The sequence below is a fragment of the Rhodamnia argentea genome, chromosome 1 (genome assembly GCF_020921035.1).
Source record: "Rhodamnia argentea isolate NSW1041297 chromosome 1, ASM2092103v1, whole genome shotgun sequence".
In the NCBI taxonomy this organism is placed as follows: Eukaryota; Viridiplantae; Streptophyta; class Magnoliopsida; order Myrtales; family Myrtaceae; genus Rhodamnia; species Rhodamnia argentea.
The window spans coordinates 35,885,878-35,904,513 of record NC_063150.1 but is presented as its reverse complement, the minus strand read 5'-3'; the positions used below and the strand labels follow the sequence as shown (position 1 = coordinate 35,904,513).

Genomic DNA, 18,636 nt, shown 5'->3' with positions numbered 1-18,636 from the left:
GGCTGCTGTCGATGTATTCATTGGGAAGCAAAAGGGAGGGCTTTTTAACCAATGTTTCACTTGCACAACCGATACAAGCCAAAAGATGTGATGGAGTATTGAGTTATTTTAACAAGTAATTCACAAAGGGTATACCCATCTTCTGTTTTTTCCATTTTCTTTTTCCTTGTTCATATTGAGACTAAGTATGATGTTTGGCCTTTTTGGACCACTTTTAAGATCTAGGAAAACGAAATGTACCTAGAAAAACATAGGTAGGTGTCTGCTAGGAAATTTTTGGGTTACGATAGGCCCTATGTTTGGCCATACTTGGTCTACGTGGTGAATTCAAGGACAGTTCCTGACGAGCGGAAAAGAGTCTGCAGTATGCACACAAATGATTATTTCTCTCTAAAGTTTCTTCTCTCACAATCATCTGGGTCCTCTCCTCCTATTTCCATACCACAACCAAACATGATTTGAGCGCCACATATCGAGGTTTTATTAATCGCGAATGGAGCAACTAAGATTAACGCATCTGAATCATGCTTAAGCCATACTTAATTGTGGCTTCAAAGATTACCAAAGCATAGTGGGAGGGAAAAAAGATAAAGCTTTAAGGAACCTCTTCATAATTGCTTACAGCAGAGAGAGAGAGAGAGAGAGAGAGAGAGAGAGAAGTTGCCAATAAGCTCATCACACACTTGCAAGCGTGGGCCACTAATATCCATGCGCAGCCTCTCGTCCCTTTCAGTAATGCATCCCCTTTTGCCTATCGTATGCACTTACGCTTCTCTAGCCTTTTATGTTAAACCCATGAAACTGGAAGTCTCTTTGCTTTCGAAACCCAAAGTCTGGCAATCAATCCTGGCTAAATAACTTGACATTGCCGGCAACATTACGCACTACTTTAAGGGCAGGTTTCTTCCAGCCCAAAAGATAGAGGACTGAATGTACTAAATTTGATCATGAATGTCAGCCACGGAACAACAATGAGAAGTTTAAAATTCGTCATTCTCCAGCAGACATGTCTATGTCTGCAGAATGGAGAGGCTATCATTTTTGCCTCCACAACCACTACTCAAATACAGAGCAATCACATATAAAACACAGAGGTTCCTCTTGATCGTATATGGCCAATGACAGATTATGAGGGGTAAAGGAATCCCTTTACTTGATAAATCAAGGAATGACATTGTTATACTATCAAGTGGCCTCTTCTCGAGTTTATGCATCAGGCTCGGAGAATTTCTCCTCTTTAGGCGGTGCAAACTGTTTGCATAGCTTCGATCTTGTCCAGGGATCCATAGGAGGTCTCTGTGGAGGTTGAGGAGCCGGAGGCTTTGATTGTCTAAGTTCATTTTCTCTGTCAATAAACCTGTACAAGTGCCATTCAGCAAAATATAGCCTATTAAGACATCTAATTGCACAACCCACTCAGAATGCACAGAACAACATCAGCAAAGCGACGTCGAGATTTATTATGAACCACTGTTGAAAGGATCATCTTTCACCGGATATCAACGTGCACGTGAAGCTTCCTCAAAGCTCCACTCACTTTGCATCGTTGAAATAAGTAACAAACCCTCCCTCCCTAACAACATCACCAAAGCGATATCGAGATACATTATGAACCACTCTCAGTTTTCACTAGGTGTCAATGTGCCCTCCCTCCCTAACAAAATCACCAAAGTGACATCGAGATTCATTGCGAACCACTCTTGCGAGGATCATTTTTCAAGTTTCCTCAAAGCTCCACTCACTTTGCATCGTTGAAATAAGTAACAAACCTTCCCTCCCTCCACTTTGCATCATTGAATAAGTAAGAACACCCTCCCTCCCTCTCTCCACTCACTTTGCATTGTTGAGTAACGAACCCTCCCTCCCCTGTGGGGGCCCTAAAACACAGGAAACCAATGACTTGAAGTTTCATATTCTTCCATTGACGATTCTCCAAACTCCTCTCTCCCTCATAAGTGACAGAAACTACTAAAAAGCCATTGGATCAAACTTGAAACTTAATTGCATACTATTAATCCCCTTGCACAGCCTGTTCTAGCTCAAGATATGACAGACATGGAAGACAGCTTTAATACACTCCACAAACATTAAAAGAAAGAAATAGAATTATGTCCTTACTCAATATAAGCCATGGGTGCAGCATCACCAACTCGTATGCGAGTTCGAAGAAGTCTCGTATATCCACCAGCTCTATCTCTGTATTGACATACATGAAAAGGGTAAGGTTTATAACAAATGAAGGGATGAAAGGCTTCTGAGCTTATATTCACTTGTATCTATACGCCAATTCGGTGAATAGTTTGTGAAGGACATCATCTCCTCGCACGAAAGCAGCTGCTTGCCTAGCAGCATGAAGGGTACCCTGGCAAAATATAATAAGTATCACAAAAGAGTCGAACAGTCGAACTAACATGAACACAGCACAAATTTTACTTGGCCAACAGTACAGGAATAATCGAATAGGATGAGACCAAACTATTAAGTTTACAAAAATGCGTACCCAAAACACTAAGGTAAAACTCTTTGTTCATCAAATTTTCTGTTAACTTCACTGAATTTCACTTTGAATTAGTGAAACCAGTCAACTTTTGATACTCTGTTGAATTTATCACTCTAAAACTATATTGTCAAGATACAAACAGAGATTTCATATGAATATCCAAATTGTCAAAGTTGAACAGTGAACTTGAATTCCACAGATTTGAAAACCCTTGCCGCCAGGCTCCTTCTCCTCTCCCTCCATCTCCACACAACTTCCTTCTCCTATCTCCATAGAAGGGAGGGTTTGAGCTAGATCTCTCTCTCCCCTCACCTCTTCATAAACTGATTTAGTTCTCTATTTCTTTTTCTTGCTTTCCTCCCGTTTGTGAAGCCTTTTTCTTTTCCCGATCTAGTCTAAATTTAGAAGGTTCTCTTTCCCGTTTCAGGGAGTTTTTTAGTGTATGTTTTTGAGGTTTCGCTTCCCTCGGGTTTTATTAGGTGTACAAGTCCAGTTTTGAAGGCGATCGGAGAAGTTTCGTGAAGGTTTCACTCTTACTATCAGATCTGTGCTCATTCAACCATTTTATTCTACATAGCGATAGTATTGGGGATCCCGAACCTAGGCGCATGCTGCCGAGAGGTAAAGCCATAGCAATAAATGATCATCTAAGGGTATGCTCATTACTAAACACGGATTCGGCAATCGACCGCCGATTTTGGTTTGAAGAAGTCATAAATTTGCTCTTTAAGCATATGTCACTTATCCTTGTTTTGATGATTCATCTTGTGATCTGGAGCTTATCTTGTTTTGAAATTGTAGCAGAGATCTCTCTCTCTCTCTCTCTCTCTCTCTCTTTTTTTTTTTTTTTTTTTTGAGAAAATGAATGAGATGTTCCTTTGACAAAAAAGAAGAAGGTTCTAACGGTGGAACTGTAGTACCAATCTCAAAAAATGAATGTTGTTATTGAATTGATGTCAAAAGATGACCCATTACAATTATGTTAAAGAAAATGTCTTTTTAAATTTTTAGTAGTAGTCTTGATTGTAATTAACAGAACGGTAAAATGAAACAATGTCAAAAGATGAGTGCTCGCAATTTAGAAACTTCAAGCCCTTCTGAAAATTGACAAGTTTAGTACCAATCAAGGTGAAGTATTTCAAATAGTATATTTTTGGATAACTTCCGCATTATTTTACCAGATTGTCAAGTTTCAAAAGAATTTCTTTCATGACAACCTAACATCTAGAAGCTACATCAGCTAACATCTATAGAATCCCAGATTAACCAGCCACTGGAAAGTACTTAACCAGTAAAACTGAGATGGAGAAAGATGAGAATGAAGTAAATTTTTCTTATCACGTCCAAACATGCGCCAAGAGGTGAACCATTCCCAACAATTAGAGTCAGACTTCGATTAATGAAGCTCCCGCAAGACCTCAGGGCATTGAAGGACAATATTATTAGCTAGAACCTAAAAACTACGTCTTTCAGAGTAACCGAAAATCTATCATCATCAATGGCAATAATGGGAAAATAATTACACACATCGTACCTCTTTACCAAGCTGTACCATATTATCAGCTAACCGCCGGACCTCTTTGGCCTGCATTTTCAAGATCAATACGACATATGTAGTTAGAATGGTAATCGTTGTCAAGCACTCCATAGACACAAAAATGAATGGCATTGCAACTTACCTTAGCCACAGTGGTTTCAATGCGCTCGTGTTTCACCAACTGCGATACCATTGTCCTGTTCATCGAATAATTCCATCAAATGCAAAAACTTTACAAGCCCAAAAGGTTCAAATTCAAATCCTTAGAACAGGGTTGCGACAAACCTCAGCATGGACATTCTGTGAGCGGCAGGCCTACCAAGTTTCCTAAACTTGGTCATTTCTGGCGAAAGATTGTAGACATAGTGAGCATAATCCTCAAGAATTTATTAAAACAGTAGCTTTCTCAACACTATAACCACCATAACAAAAAAAAACACACACACATCGCAACTTCCTAATGTGCAGTGATGCTTGATAGGGTATGACATTGTGGTTATGCCAAGTTCAACATTTCAGGGTCTTTTTACTTTTTTTAAACCAAACTTCATTAACAATTCTCCACAAACCGTTCTCAGCTACCACAAAGCAAACGGATTCATCTAAAGCGTCTGAATCTCAGCAAATCAAAACTCGGAAATCTCGCGTAGACAGTTCGAACTCGCCTTCAACTGCGGTGTAATTTCAGTCTCTCGGACTCAACGAATCGACAAAAGCGGCGAGGAGGAACGGGACGAAGATCAATTTGCTGAGCAAACAAGAAATTTACTCCGGGAAATTGCGAGCATAAGAGCAACCAAAAGCCAAGAACGCGTGAAGATCATGAGAAGAGAAAAACACGTACCGGGAGTCCGATCACGCACAGCCGAAGAAGGCGAAAATGGAGCGGCCTTTGGATTTGATGATTGAAGTCCGAAGAGGTTTTGGGGTGAATTGGGGTTTTGAGGTGGTTTTAGGCTCAGCCGGTTCGGATGACGGGCCGGGTCGGGTCGACCTGGACCTCGTATCTGTCGGGCCGAAGCCATCCATTCTGAGAAGAAAGGCATGCTTAGTTTGGGCTTGGGTGGGCTAATGTGGGCCAATGTTCTTTTGTTATGTTTTTTTTTTTTTTTGGGTCGAATGTCGGGGCAATGTTTTTTTTTTTCTTATAATAAATCAAGTAAAAAACTAGTTCTAATTTATTACCACTTATATATAGTTAAAGCCGGAAATGAGAGAATATTTCTCAACCATCAAATGCCGTCGAATTCTTGAGAGAAGAAAAGATCATCAGATATTTTAGGGTTCAATGTTCTGATCTGATATTGTACCACATTTATTCAAAGTGACATAACTCAGGTACGTTTTTTTATCCGATTCAGATCGCAAATCCATTTTCCCTACAGTCATATGTAAAGATTTGTTTGCGAATAGATGCTCATGCAAAGAGCAAGCCACGTTACATATATGTTTTGTTATATATAAAACATGTATAAAATTATTTGGATTTCGCATGAGTATCAAGTTAAGACACTGGATAAGAGTGTGATTATCCAAAAGTTCCGGACAATTTTCTTGCATGATGTATATCCTCTCTTATGCTATTTCTATGTTATTTATGCTTAGACATGACATCTCTCCAAACTCTTCTTCGTTGATCTTTCCTATGGTTTCTCATCGGAAAAAATTATCGAAAAAGTCTTAAATCTATTATTATGGTGTCAATTCAATCATAAATCTATTGCAATGATGCTCATTCAATCCTTCCGACCAACTTTGGCGGGCTGGTGCTCATGTGGACGCCGAAGTCGCCAATTCGGGCGAGCTTGAGCTCGAGCAAGGGTAGCCATGACGACCGACCTCGCCCAACCATGGCGAGGTTGGCCTAGCTTGCTTTGGCCGGTCGCCAATCCGGCTACTAAATGGAGGAAAAAGAAGAAAAAACCAAAAACAAAAAAGAAAGGAAGAAAAGGGTAAAAGGGTAAAATATTATTAAAAATTGTTCACATCGGTGCCGATGTTCACATCAACTCCGATTGGCATCCATGCCGGCGTCGGCCGGTCAAAGTTGATCGGGAGGACTGAATCGATATATAAGCAAAAGATATATGACTGAATTAACACAAAAAAAAGTTTAAGACTAAATTGGCACAATTACATTAAATTTATAATTTTTTTTTTGTAATTCTCTCTCCCTCATTGCATAGTGTATCGTCTTACTCTTGTTGTACTAGATAAGTTATGCAGTATATGGAGCCAAATTCGATCGAGTTAAAGGGTACCAAGTATTTACTTTTCTTATGTTATAATTGCCCTAATAAATTAGGTTAAAAGCTTAGATTCCTAACGAGCTCGAGTTATTTGTAATGAGTTAATGGAACTCGTCACCATGATTTATATTAGATTCTTAGCGATAAATGCTGTATTTTTCCGAGATTTATACAATCACACTTTTTACCTTCGATTAATAATTTCTTTAATTCGAGAGTGATATCACATCTCGAATTATTCTTGTATCTCATCATACCACTTTTCTAATATAGCGACAATTGATATCGATTTAAGTCACAGTCTAGCTAATTTCACTGATGTTATTCTTTTGGGCATAGCATTGACAAAACTGTCACCAAAAGATGATAATACTTGATTACTTTGTACCTATGGTCTCAAATGGTGATTGATGGTTATCTTTCATTTTTTTAATTGTAACAAGTAGATAATGTCATGATGGTGGCGCGATAAACATGGACACGATTCCTGAATAGGTCTATATATAAAGTAAATAAGGCAATCAATGATGATTTTTTAATAAGAATTTGTTCATGGGAGTCTTCTATCGTCGCCATCAATTTTCATTTCATTAGCAAAATTTTCCATTCGCTAAGGCACCTTTTGATTTTCCTTTTTCTTGGCCACCACCTTCAATTGGTCGCTAGAAGACCGTGAAGCTGTTCCCGTGATGTAGCCTCACTTGACAATCGTGCCCAATCGGAAACGAAGAAATTTTATATGTTGCAAATTGATCATCCGTATCCAATTAAGCTCCTATATTATACAAATAATTATGATGCTAAATTTCTTCAAGTTGGTTAAGCCCGGATTTGGGAGAAATTACCAAAAAAATCCTAAACTTATTGCACTTTTGCTAATTTATTTCTAAATCTTTTAATTGTGCCAATTCAGTCCTAAATCTTTTGACAACTTGCTAATTTAGTCCTAAATCTTTTGAAATTTTACCATTTTAGTCCTAAGCCTATTATTTGAGTAATTTGTCAAAAGGACTAAATTGATGATTCGCAAAAAAGTTTAGGACTAGTTTGGTAAATCATTAAAAGGTTTGTGATCAAATTTGCATCATTGAAAGGTTTAGGACTGAATTAGCAAGTTATCAAAAGGTTTAGGACTGAATTGGTACAATTGAAATGTTTAGGACTGAATTGGCATAATCATAATCGGTTTTAGACTTTTTGGACAAATTTCCCCCTGGATTTGTTGTCTTAAAACCCTATACTAAGAATAAGATTTCTTCTTCTTTTTTTCCTTTTCCTTTTCTTTTCTTTTCGCACACATCCGACAGAAATCTCCGAAACAAAAAGGAAAAAAAGGAAAAAAAAATTCTAATGAAAATTCTCTTTTAAATGCAACAGTATTTTTCTCATTTAAAAACTGCTGGTAGAAGTCATTGCACAGGAAAATTCGACAAAGCATCTCTAGATGTGTCTAGTATATCATATGAAAAGCCAAAATAAACATGATGTGGAATGAGAAGCATAGTTCAATCAAACTTTAGTGCATAATTTCTCGACATGTTAAAATAGTAAACATCGGTTCAATCTTTTTGGGATAATTATGTGGGTCGGCAAAACTAGTTTTATGTAACCATTTCTTTTTTAGTTTTTTGGTTGAAAGAAATATTCCATTAATTAATCATGATAATACTTGATAGACTTATACAAAATGCTTTCAAGCTCCCAAATAATTGCAGAAAAAAAAAGGCAAATTCTAGGAAGTGAATAACAAAGCAGATTCTACAACTGGAAGCACACTCTTCTCCTCCAAAAATAGATCTACCACCATAAAATTCCAGCGGGTGATCACCGGATTCAACGATGAGCACGGACGAAGAACTTCCACACCAATTACAACGGCTTGTGGTGCGTGTCTAGGTCTGACGTTCCCATCACCATTGTTAAGTAGTAACATCAATATCAGTATGTTGAAAGAACACATATCAAATACTTGTAAGGAAATCTCAAATCTATATCTAAATCTAGTTTGAAAAAGTAAAATCCCTGGATCTAGATCTAAATCTAAATCGGGAGAGGAGAGCGGTCTAATCTCGAAGAGCTTGTGAAATCCCATTACGAACACCCTCATCGATGGCTATTGACTAAACGAAGAACCAAACTGGTCTCCTTATTAACACAAGATCAATTGCAGAAAATTATTCACACTCATAAACTCTCAAAACATAGTGAGAGAGAAAAAGAAAAACAATCCAAGCAAAGAAAAAAAAATCTTGAACTCTCACAGAAGATTCCTAAATGTTCAACGTTTGAATTCGCTCGAAAGTAGAAATCTTGAAGATTATAGACAAAGAGGTAGAAAGACAGAGAAGGTGGGCCCTCAGAATTTGCAGGCGGCGGCGGACCGTAGTCCGATCTTCCGGTGCTGCTAATTAACAATACCCATACCTATAACTATATACCAACCCAATAAACCCACGTCCTTTTTTATTTTTTTATATTTATAATAAATAATTATATTATACCCATCCCTTCGGCCACCCCCATCGCCGGTCCGGCCAGCACTCCTAGGGGAGAGGGAGAGAGAATTTTTTTTTTTAAACGAGTTTTAAGTGTGCTAGTGAACTCCTAACTCTCGCTATATACACCCAATTGACTCCCTTATTTGTTTTGTGCGAGCAAATTTCCTAACTTACCTCTTTCCACAATTGGATCATTTGTCACCTCCATCCATTTTGTTGACGTGGGGACGATTTACCACTTCGCGTTTTACGGCACATGTCACATTAATAAAACGCATAACGAATTGGAGAGGGAGGAGGGCCACCCACCGCTACCCCTTGCAACACTGGCAAAGGCTGATGACCCTCGTTGGCGATTCAATGAGGATCAATTGTCGACCCTCACTGATGTCTAGTGAGGGCAAGGGCCATCTTTTGGTGGTGGCATCACTTCAAGATGGTGTTGGTTGGTGGCAGCGGGTGGTGGCAACGCCTTATATACAGTACCAGCATTGACCTCTACTTGATTTAGGCAAGGGAACACTAGTTTGATTGTGGAAAAAACAACAAAGACTAGGAATTTTAACCCGCGTGATGATGATCTGAAAATGGTGGTTCGTATTTTGAATATGTTTTCATAAATATTCACTTAAGTGCTCGAGATAAGATGAGGTTAAACTTGTCAACGACCATTTTTTTCTTGGTAGACTATAATTTAACAATGTGACACATAAAAAGTGATGACATTCTACGTGGCGTGCACATATATGTGTTCCCCAGATCTCACTGGAGTGCTTTCGTGGTTTTTGGCATCATTGCGGTACACAAATTTCAACTTCGGGAGGCTAAACAAAAGTTGATGGGCAAGCAATTCAAAAAGGTGCATATATTTCACTAGAAGATGTGAAAGACCTTCTATCGGTCTTAGGCTATGTAATGGTCAATATTAGGAAAAATTACCAAAACAATTCTAAACATATTGCAATTGTGTCAATTCATGCTTAAACCTTTTTTTTTCTATATCAATTTAGTCATAAACCTTTTATAATTATATCAATTCATTTTATTTGGCCGATCGTCGCTGTCGTGGTAAATTTTTAATAATATTTTTTAATTTTTTATTACTTATTTATTTTTTAGTAATTTTTTCTGCCTTTTCTTTATTTTATTTTTCGCTTTGGGACGGTAGCTTGCCGGCCACCAGCGAAGGTCACTAGCCCCGGGCAAGGCTGCGATCCTCACCAAGAGGGGTGAGGGCTCACAGGCCCTTGCCTAGGGGCCAGCGACCTCCGCCAAGCCTCGGCCGGTCTCCGACAGGAGGCTGCTAGTTTGAAGCAAAAAAATAAAGAAAAGAAAAAAAAATGAAGAAAAAAAATTTTATTTAAAAAATTCAAAAAATATTATTAAAAATTTGCCACGTCGATGCCGACCTGTCAAATCGATTGAATTAGCACAATTGCAATAGTTTTATGGCTTTTTTTGATAATTCTTCTGTCATTATTATAAGGTAGAATTCATCATCATATCTAGGAGAATTTCTTGTGAGCTCTCCTTTTACCCTTGTAAATAAATTAGAAGTTGTTGATGCTGTTGTTCTGTGAAACATTGCTTGCTTCATAAGCACTACGAAGATCCATCTTTGGGGAGCTGTCCTCAATATTACTAGTCCAGGGATTTCCTCATTTTAGTACTTTTTTTCTTTTCTACAAAATTAAAAAATAAATAAATATTTCTTATATCGGTGAACATTACTTAAAAAATTAAAGGATCTAACATATCATACTTGTATATATTTTCCATAAGCGTTTATTGTAAATAGAGGTTTAATTTTAAAACTATAGAAAATAATGAAAACATAAATGCCAACCAAGAAAAAATTGTTGAAATAGCCTCGTTTGCATTTTTTACTATCAGTCAGCCTCATGGTAATTTGTTTATTTTATTACTTCTTTTTATCTCTTCATAATTTTAGAAGAAGAAGATATCTTTTACTATCTCTTTTAAATTTGGAAATTTATATATATATATATATATGAAATTAATTCACAATACAAATAAAAATACAAGATCTTTCGTGTCAATACTTGTTCCCGAGTGTGTATGGAACCTAGGAAATTTTGAACCTGTTAATTGTTAATTATGAGAAATTAACTTCTAGTCAAAATTTGATTTTTTTACTTTTTCAAATGGCTCCAAAATCACTTTCGAAGTAAAAAAAATGTTCTAGAAGTGGTAAAATGAAATTATGTAACTAAGCAAATTACTGCTCTAAAAATTAAGTTATTAGATGAATTTCTACTCTAAAAATTTTACTTCAAAACTGTTATCATGCATGCCCAATTTCGAACGGATAAATTGTTACTCACACCAAGATTGTTGAAGTAGGCTCTCCTCCTCCTCTCTCTCTCTCTCTCTTTTTTAGCTACTTTCGCATGATCTTACCTGCAACCTTCGAAGAGACCGTCTAAGTTATGTTCCTGTCCTGTCAAATCATTGTCCACTTTGAAGCAACAAGACAAAACCAGATTCTGCAGAAGAAATGAAGGAAACTGCATTTAGGGCGCGCCAGATTCAAAGACTGCCCCCTTGTTTTACGCCACTTGTTTTCCAATGGCCACTGGTTTTCCCGTGGAATTAAAATTTCCATGTCCCTCTTGTTCTGATTAGCTGCCCTTTGTTCTTTTGCTTTTTTCTATGTGAATTCCTTTTGGATATGGTTGATATGGTTTGAGATGTCCTTTGTTCACCAACCCATGGCTACGTAGTATATAATAACATTTTGTGTGGGTTGCCAGGGACAGTTGGGATCAGACGGAATCTGTCTTGAACTTCTCATCACCAATCCCCATATGTTAAATAAAGTGCAGATGCTTTGAGAACTTAGATAATGTTGAAAATCCTCCATGTAATATTTTATCTTGGAAACCGGGTTCCACAAGACCACCCGTGGTTCGAGGCACCTCCGTTCCTATCCCTAATTTCGAAAATTGGAAATCGGCCCCTTCGATCCGGTTTTTGGTTCCGGTGTGGGAACCAAAATGCTCCGGAACCGATCACTCCTAGCGATTACAGAGGGTACTTCACATCTCTCACATAGACAAATGCCTTCTCCCCAAGAACAACCACTCTATGGTGCATTTACAAATGGGTTTGCCATTCTTGTGAACTTTTAGGACCAATATTTAAATGGTTATCTTGATTACAATCTCTAAGTAAAAGATGAATTCAAAAACCCCTAAAGAATGCCCAATTTTTCTCCTTTTGTCAACTTTGTCAATTCCGTAAAACTTTTAGAAACAATATTTAAATGGTTATCCTCATTCGTCGGGTTGGTTGAGGGTGGCAAAAGGGATGTCGAAGAAGGAGAGGGAGCCCTCGAAAACACTGGGAAGGGGAGGTGTCCGACATGGATGGGGATTGTAAACGGATGGATAGTTTTTACAAGTTCCATTGTTTATTTTTAATTTTAACAGTGCACTCAATTGGATAAGGATGAATCCATCCTATATCTGGACGTTAACAAACATCGGATGGAATAGGATAATGATGAATTTATCCTATATCTGGACGTCAGCAAAAATTGTATGGGTATCTAAAATCCTATCCGATCCAATATTATTCTATCTAACAAAAATGTCCGGATTGCGACATGCAGCCTTGTAACACTCCAAATTTGAACCTTATTGAATCTGATAGATGTTGTATCGATGGAATCCTCCTTAAAAAATCTCGATAAAATTCTTCAAAAACACTATATCCAAAACCTTGCTAGTCGTTGGAGCCTCGGCGATGGCTAGTGGAGGTCGTCGGCCACACGTGACGACATCACAGCCTAAGGGAAATAAAGAAAATAAAGAAAAACTAAAAAGAAAAGAAAAGAAAATGCAGAAAAATATCAGGAATGTTTCAAAAAAATATCCGCTGATATTGAAAATTTGAAATGACAATTTATAGTACAAGAGGTTTGAGATTTTTTGGACAAAATCCATCCTTAAGAAGCACGTATTGCAACCGTATGACTAATTGCAATACTTATGCTTGGTTCTGCTGCCCCCTGTCTGAACGATTGCAGGACTTATCCTTGACTCTACACCTTTCCTTTTCCTTTTCCTTTTGCAATTTTCCATACTAAGCAAAATCCGACTCATGTTATTCTCGAATTTGAACCATAAGTTAAGTTTTGTTACCATCAAAATTCATTCGAGACTACCATGCAACATTACTCACGATGAAAAAGATCAATGACACGAGACCCAATAGAACAACATGAAGACACGGGCGCGGATGACAACATTTTGGTGTAGAATTTCTGCTCTAGAAGCACTTCTCAAGCAGAAATTCTACTAATACACAGCTTTATTTTTCTATTTCTAAAACATTTTTTTGCTTCAAAAGTACTTTTGGAATCACTTGAAGAAATAAAAAAAAATTACTTTTCTCCAAAAGTAGAAAAATCAACTTACTCAGGTCCTACTCCCATCATGCCATGTTGGCCGGTATATGTCCATTTCAATTCATCTTGTAAAGGTTTTCTATTTATTCTTCTAACAAAAAATATTTTGCATGATCTTCATCTAGCCGCCTCTCAATCTATTTGGATCCGTCACCTTATATTCTACGATTGTCACCGAACTTAAATGTCAATGAAGTATGAACAAAATAGAATTAATTTATATAGCAATGATCTCAACCAATTTATTTAAAAAGGAAAGGTTTGTTCAAATCAAATATGACTTAATTTAAAAAATAAAAAATAAAACATTAAATTCGAGCCCATTATTTGATCAATATAGACTCTTCTTACCAAAGTTCGAATAGAAGGAAAGTGGAACAATGCTCCTCTCTATTTGTGATGGTATATTTACTGATGGAAAATGTTTCCCTGATAGTACTGTTAGTTATTTTTTATCATAGATCCACACATCATCATTGCGTGTTTTGCGTAAAACGCTTATTAATTGAAATATCGTATGGTCAAAAATAATGACAAGACGATCAGGCTAGCGGCTTCATTTACAAATATACCATTTTATCATGCCCGCTTCACCCTCTCTTCATTCGTTCATGTTAAGGTTCGGCTCATGGTTACAACGAAGTAAAGCGTAAAAGTAAGAAAGAGAAATCCAGACACAAGGTTTTTATCTTCATTTACCCTTAAACTAGAGTTACATCCAGTAGATGATTACACTATAATTAGCATCTCGCACCTCTTATTATATTACTTAATTACAAGTGAAAAAGAGTATAGATAGCAGCAGTTATTCATGCGCCCAAATCCAAACTATGGCGGGACCCTCATGCTTTCTTGTTTATGGGAAGTGTGATCCACCCCCAATAGTTCATTTCCTCCATCTTTATGCATGCCTTCCATACTCCTTTCATTAACGGCATAAATACATTAAAAAAAAGCACCACATGTTCCATAAATTATTTTGATAATAAAAAGAAACAAAGCATAGACTTAAGGATAAAGAATTGGATCGCGCTTCATGGGTCCCACATTACAGAGTCTGAAAGTTAAAGCGTTCCCTCTCCTCGATTGTTTTTCATTTTCTTTTCTTGCGGGTCGCACTCTCCTTCGTCTTCTTGCCCTCTCCTTCTCTCTCCAGGGAATTTTCTTCTTCCCACGCTATTTGTAAAACTTGGTATGAAGACTGGGAGAGAGAGTCGGGGTGAAATAGTTCCTCAAAAAACAGAATGAAACACCCACAGCTTGAAGCTCAAATTCAATTGCAGACACGCTTGTTCATTATATTCGTGTCAGAAACTAGAAAATAATCCAGGCTGAAACACCACCTTAAAAAAAAAAGTGCTTTAACTCCTCGTCATGGAGGTGTCATCAAGGGCAACAAACAATTAGATCAACATGTCAAGAAACTCTACTCTTTCACCCTAGCCCCGTTCACAGGGACCGGAACTCCAAGTGCTCCTTGACCCTCATCACTGGCGGCAGATTCAGCGAGGTGGAGGTCCTGAGCTTCGATCACCATCACCCACATGTGCCACAGATTCGGAGACTGGTAGACCTTCGAGTGCGTGTGAGCCACGCACAGCGCAGTTGAGCTCCAGGCCTTAGAGAAAGCGTTGTCGGCTCAGGTGCCAATTCGGATGGAGAACTAGATATCACTCTTCTCCGCCATGTCATGGCCCTCGAAGCGGCATTATAGCGAAGCCAACGGTCTGTCGGGCGGATAGTGACCAGCACATCGAAGATGTCGAAGTCGGATGCTGCCCAAGAAGGTCTCCAATGGCGAGTACCAGATGGAGATCTCCAACGTGGAGCCTCGCCGCCTCAGGCTTGTTGTGGCCTCACTTGATATCACTTGTGGCATCCTCTACAACTCCACGAGAAAATAACGTTATAAAAAGTACGAGGAAGGAAGATAATTGTCTCCAGGAGAGAAAAAGTTAAGGAAGGCAAGGAAGGAAAATGCCCCTCCCCCCCCCCCCAAAAAAAAAAAAAAAAAAAGGGAATAAGTCTCGGATGGTGAAAGGTCGGACTCATGAGTAAAATGGGCAAAATACTTGGAAAAAGTGTCAAAAAAGTCTTAAATCTATTGTATTAGTATTAATTCAATCCTAAATCTTTTGGGTGTCAATTCAATCCTAAACCTTTTGCATTTGTGTCAATTCAATTATAAACTTTTTATTAATGTCAATTCAGTTTTAAACCTTTTGCATTAGTGCCAATTTAGTTCTAAATATTTTGTATTTATGCAAATTGAGTTAATTAGGTAAATTTTGGCATGAAATCACTAATGTGAACATTAATTAACCCATGTGGCACGGTTAACGCTAATGTAGATTTTTTAAATATTTTTTTTGATATTTTAAATACTTTTTAAAAATATTTTTTAAAAAACCAAAAAAATGCTTAAAAATTATTTGAAATATTAGAATAACATTAAAAAAATGTCCAAGTTAGCGCTAGTAGTGCCACGTAGGACAATCGATGTCTACATCAGTGATTTCCGATCAAAATTAGTGGAATTAACTCAATTGATATAAATATAAAAGATTTGAGACTGAATTAACACTAATATAAAATGTTTAGGACTGAATTAATACCAATAAAAATTTAGAACTTAATTGGCACAAATGCAAAAGGTTTAAGACTGAATTGGCATAAAAAAGATTTAGAATTGAATTTGTACTACTGTAATAGGTTTAGGACTTTTTTGACACTTCTCCTCAAAATACTTCGTTAACAAGTGTTTTAGCCATCAAGGAAGTGAAAAAAGCATAGCCCTAAAGAATTCTATCCTGGATAAATAAATTATTTAGACAATTGAAGAAAGGCTATTCACCAATTAATGTAGGGCAATAATCGGTTCAATATTTATTAACTCCTCATCAACAAAAAGAAAATTACGTTTTCCTCTTCACTTCGAGACAGATCACTCACTCACCAGCCCAAAATTCGTCAAAATCTTGGACAATTTCCTTGTCCGAAACAAACATCAAAAGTCAGAATTAATTCACTCTAATCAGCAGCAGTTGATGCTCATGTTCGAGAATTGGCTAGACAGGCCGGACCCACGATTACCCAGATCGCCCTTCTTGGATTTCACCATAGATTTGGGCAGGAAAGCAGCACCGTTCTTGATCTTGTGCGCGGGATCGCCATCTTTTCTGTCGCCTGCGGTTGAGGCGCCACCGGCAGTACCGACGGTTCTTGAAACTGGGTCTCCGATGCGGCTCTCGGAGAGCCACTTGGAGAGCATGTAAGCGGTGGTCCTCCATGGAGGCAAGTAGAGGCCTCGCTCCCGAAGCGACTCCTTGGCCGCCGAGCAGAGGAGGGAGATGATCTGGTTGAGCTTGACCTCGTCCCCGACGAAGATCAGTGGCAGCGCGTCCGTGAGCTCCCTGTAGCTCTGTGTGGGCCTCGCCACTTCGAACTGAGACTTGAAGTCCACATCCACTATTAGCCTCTTCGTCTGATGGTGCTGGTGATGATTCTGATGGCCATCCTCATCCTTCGTCAACACTTCGATGTACTCATAATCCCCTGTTTGAACACCGCAGAGAAATTAAAGATTAGCTAGTTCACATTTAGCTTACTTTCCGATGCATGGAAGGTTACAATTCAAGACACCCTCTTCCATTTTTGTGCTAAATCACTCGTTTTGTCAAGTTTTTGGCAGAAAGCGACTGATTTCATGGACGAAAGAGAAGCAATTTTCCCAGTTATTTCTTCGTTTTTGAAATACAGACACTACAAAAGAAAACTACCGTACGCTCGCTCGAACTTTCCCCCTTTCACCTGAAGGACACACAGACAAAAAAGAAAGAGGAGCAAGACAAGGCGCGCGGCCCCACCCGCCACCACCCTAATTGGTTGAATTTGCCGGCACACAGAGAGAGAGAGAGAGACCCACCGCCGGGGCAACAGAAGGAGGTGACCCAAGAAGTGTGGCAGAGAGAAGCATGGAAGCCATCCATCTTCAGCCGCATCACCAACCATCTCTTCAAGCCCGTGGTCTTCTCTGTGACCCTCTTGCGTCTCATGTGCTTCAACACACTCTTGAGGACATCAACCTCAGCTCGTGTTCCGCTTTCAAGCACACCCTAAACAAAAATTGAGTTCAGAACTCGTATGCAAACAGGGAAAAGAGAAGACCCAATGAAAGCAGGTGAATATACCCTCAAGGCAAAGTAATAGGAGTGGTGATGATTATCAGAAGCTTCCAAGCACCGGGAGGAAGATGATGAAGATGGTGATGATGGGTAGTCATCAGATTCGATGAAGTCTTGGACCATCTGAACCAGCTTCTCATCTTCTTCCATGTTATCCATCTCTCTCTCTCTCCCCCTCTCTCTCTCTCTCTCTCTCTCTCTGTGGAGTGTGCTTTGTGGGTGGAAGTGAAAGCTTTGGCTATGGAGTTGGTTCTGTGGAGTGTGCTTTGTGGGTGAAAGTGAAAGCTTTGGCTATGGAGTTGGTTGAAGCAATGGGATATACATCTGGGACGACATGACACGAGGTAAGTTAGGCGGTGGTGGAAATATTAACACAGTGTGAGAAAGGTAAGGTGGTGACAGATGAGGTCATGACGATAAGTATGCATCTCTTTTCCGGGTTTTCCCATCATAGAAAGGTGAAATATATGGTAAATACCAGATTAGTATATCGAGAGAATATTTCTGCAGAATATCTTCCTTCTTTCCCTTCTTTTTCTTTTCTTTATGTTACAGCATGAAATGACACGCTCGAGGCTAACTGTTCCAACATGTCCACAATGGTTCAGTTCTTTCTCTTTTGGGTGGCGATCTCATCAGGAACCAATAATGGAAATCTTTACTCGGACTGGCTGCTGCTGCAGAATCTCATGTAGGTCTCTGAGCTCCTTCACGTCTTATCCAGAAGAGATGACACTCTTGACGTTCTTGAGAAGGTGCTCATGAGTCAATCTTGAGTGAATTTGGATCCCATGGATGACGATGGGGGATCTAACATTGGCTAAGAGAGACTGCAACGTTGTCGAGAAAAATTACCATATTCACTCAGCAGAAGCAAAGTGGAGAACTTTACGGGGTGTATTTGTGTGGGTGAAAGAATTTTTTGCCAACTAGTTTTTTAGACTTTCACGCATTTGGTTTGCAAAAAACGATCATTCAATGATTAACCGTTTATGTAATTAGTGTCGAGAAAATCATTTCTCCAACCTTGAGAAGGGGAAAATAATTTTTTTGAAAAATAATTTTTCTAAAAAGTCATTTTTCCTTTATCATGAAATTCTTCTCGAAGCAAACACACCAAAAGATGTACATTAATTATGTTTCGCTTCTTGCTTTATTCTGTTTGTGTGATTATTTTCCATTGCGGAATGAATTCCATGCAAATCTTGAGCATTACGAAGGATTAACAAAAAAGAG

At 38.4% G+C, this 18,636-nt stretch overlaps 2 protein-coding genes and 1 long non-coding RNA gene across 5 annotated transcripts; all 3 read right to left on the bottom strand.

Annotated features, from left to right (window-relative positions):
* Positions 1-927: 927 nt before the first annotated feature.
* LOC115726351 (50S ribosomal protein L17-like) lies at positions 928-8,673 on the bottom strand. 3 transcript variants are annotated; one of them, XM_048271033.1, is made up of 7 exons: positions 8,668-8,673; positions 4,323-4,380; positions 4,180-4,234; positions 4,035-4,085; positions 2,271-2,362; positions 2,119-2,196; positions 928-1,357 (listed from the first exon to the last, which is right to left on the bottom strand). In XM_048271033.1, the coding sequence occupies exons 2-7, from the start codon at positions 4,376-4,378 to the stop codon at positions 1,207-1,209; spliced, it is 483 nt and encodes a 160-aa protein (XP_048126990.1). In that variant the 5' UTR covers positions 4,379-4,380; positions 8,668-8,673; the 3' UTR covers positions 928-1,206. The 3 variants fall into 3 exon arrangements, with proteins under 3 accessions (XP_048126990.1, XP_030512043.2, XP_030512044.2); XM_030656183.2 differs by lacking the exon at positions 8,668-8,673 and adding an exon at positions 4,884-5,039 and having other exon boundaries at positions 4,323-4,381; XM_030656184.2 differs by lacking the exon at positions 8,668-8,673 and adding an exon at positions 4,703-4,804.
* On the bottom strand, positions 1,460-2,112 carry LOC115726352. The gene is made up of 2 exons (XR_004013534.2): positions 1,835-2,112; positions 1,460-1,654 (listed from the first exon to the last, which is right to left on the bottom strand). It is a non-coding gene; the product is annotated as an uncharacterized LOC115726352 (long non-coding RNA).
* A 7,345-nt stretch (positions 8,674-16,018) lies between the features above and the next one.
* Positions 16,019-17,620, bottom strand: LOC115726364. Its single transcript, XM_030656203.2, has 3 exons — positions 17,407-17,620; positions 17,142-17,331; positions 16,019-16,771 (listed from the first exon to the last, which is right to left on the bottom strand). The coding sequence occupies exons 1-3, from the start codon at positions 17,557-17,559 to the stop codon at positions 16,251-16,253; spliced, it is 864 nt and encodes a 287-aa protein (XP_030512063.2). The 5' UTR covers positions 17,560-17,620; the 3' UTR covers positions 16,019-16,250.
* Positions 17,621-18,636: the final 1,016 nt, after the last annotated feature.

Coding starts and splice junctions, on each gene's coding strand:
- LOC115726364 (XM_030656203.2), bottom strand. CDS start 17,559: ATGGATAACATGGAAGAAGATGAGAAGCTGGTTCAGATGGTCCAAGAC. Junction 17,332..17,406: donor CCTATTACTTTGCCTTGAGG/GTATATTCACCT, acceptor ATTTTTGTTTAG/GGTGTGCTTGAAAGCGGAAC. Junction 16,772..17,141: donor CTCCTTCTGTTGCCCCGGCG/GTGGGTCTCTCT, acceptor GTGTTCAAACAG/GGGATTATGAGTACATCGAA.
- LOC115726351 (XM_048271033.1), bottom strand. CDS start 4,378: ATGACCAAGTTTAGGAAACTTGGTAGGCCTGCCGCTCACAGAATGTCC. Junction 4,235..4,322: donor CACAGAATGTCCATGCTGAG/GTTTGTCGCAAC, acceptor TTCGATGAACAG/GACAATGGTATCGCAGTTGG. Junction 1,358..2,118: donor GCACCCATGGCTTATATTGA/GTAAGGACATAA, acceptor GCACTTGTACAG/GTTTATTGACAGAGAAAATG.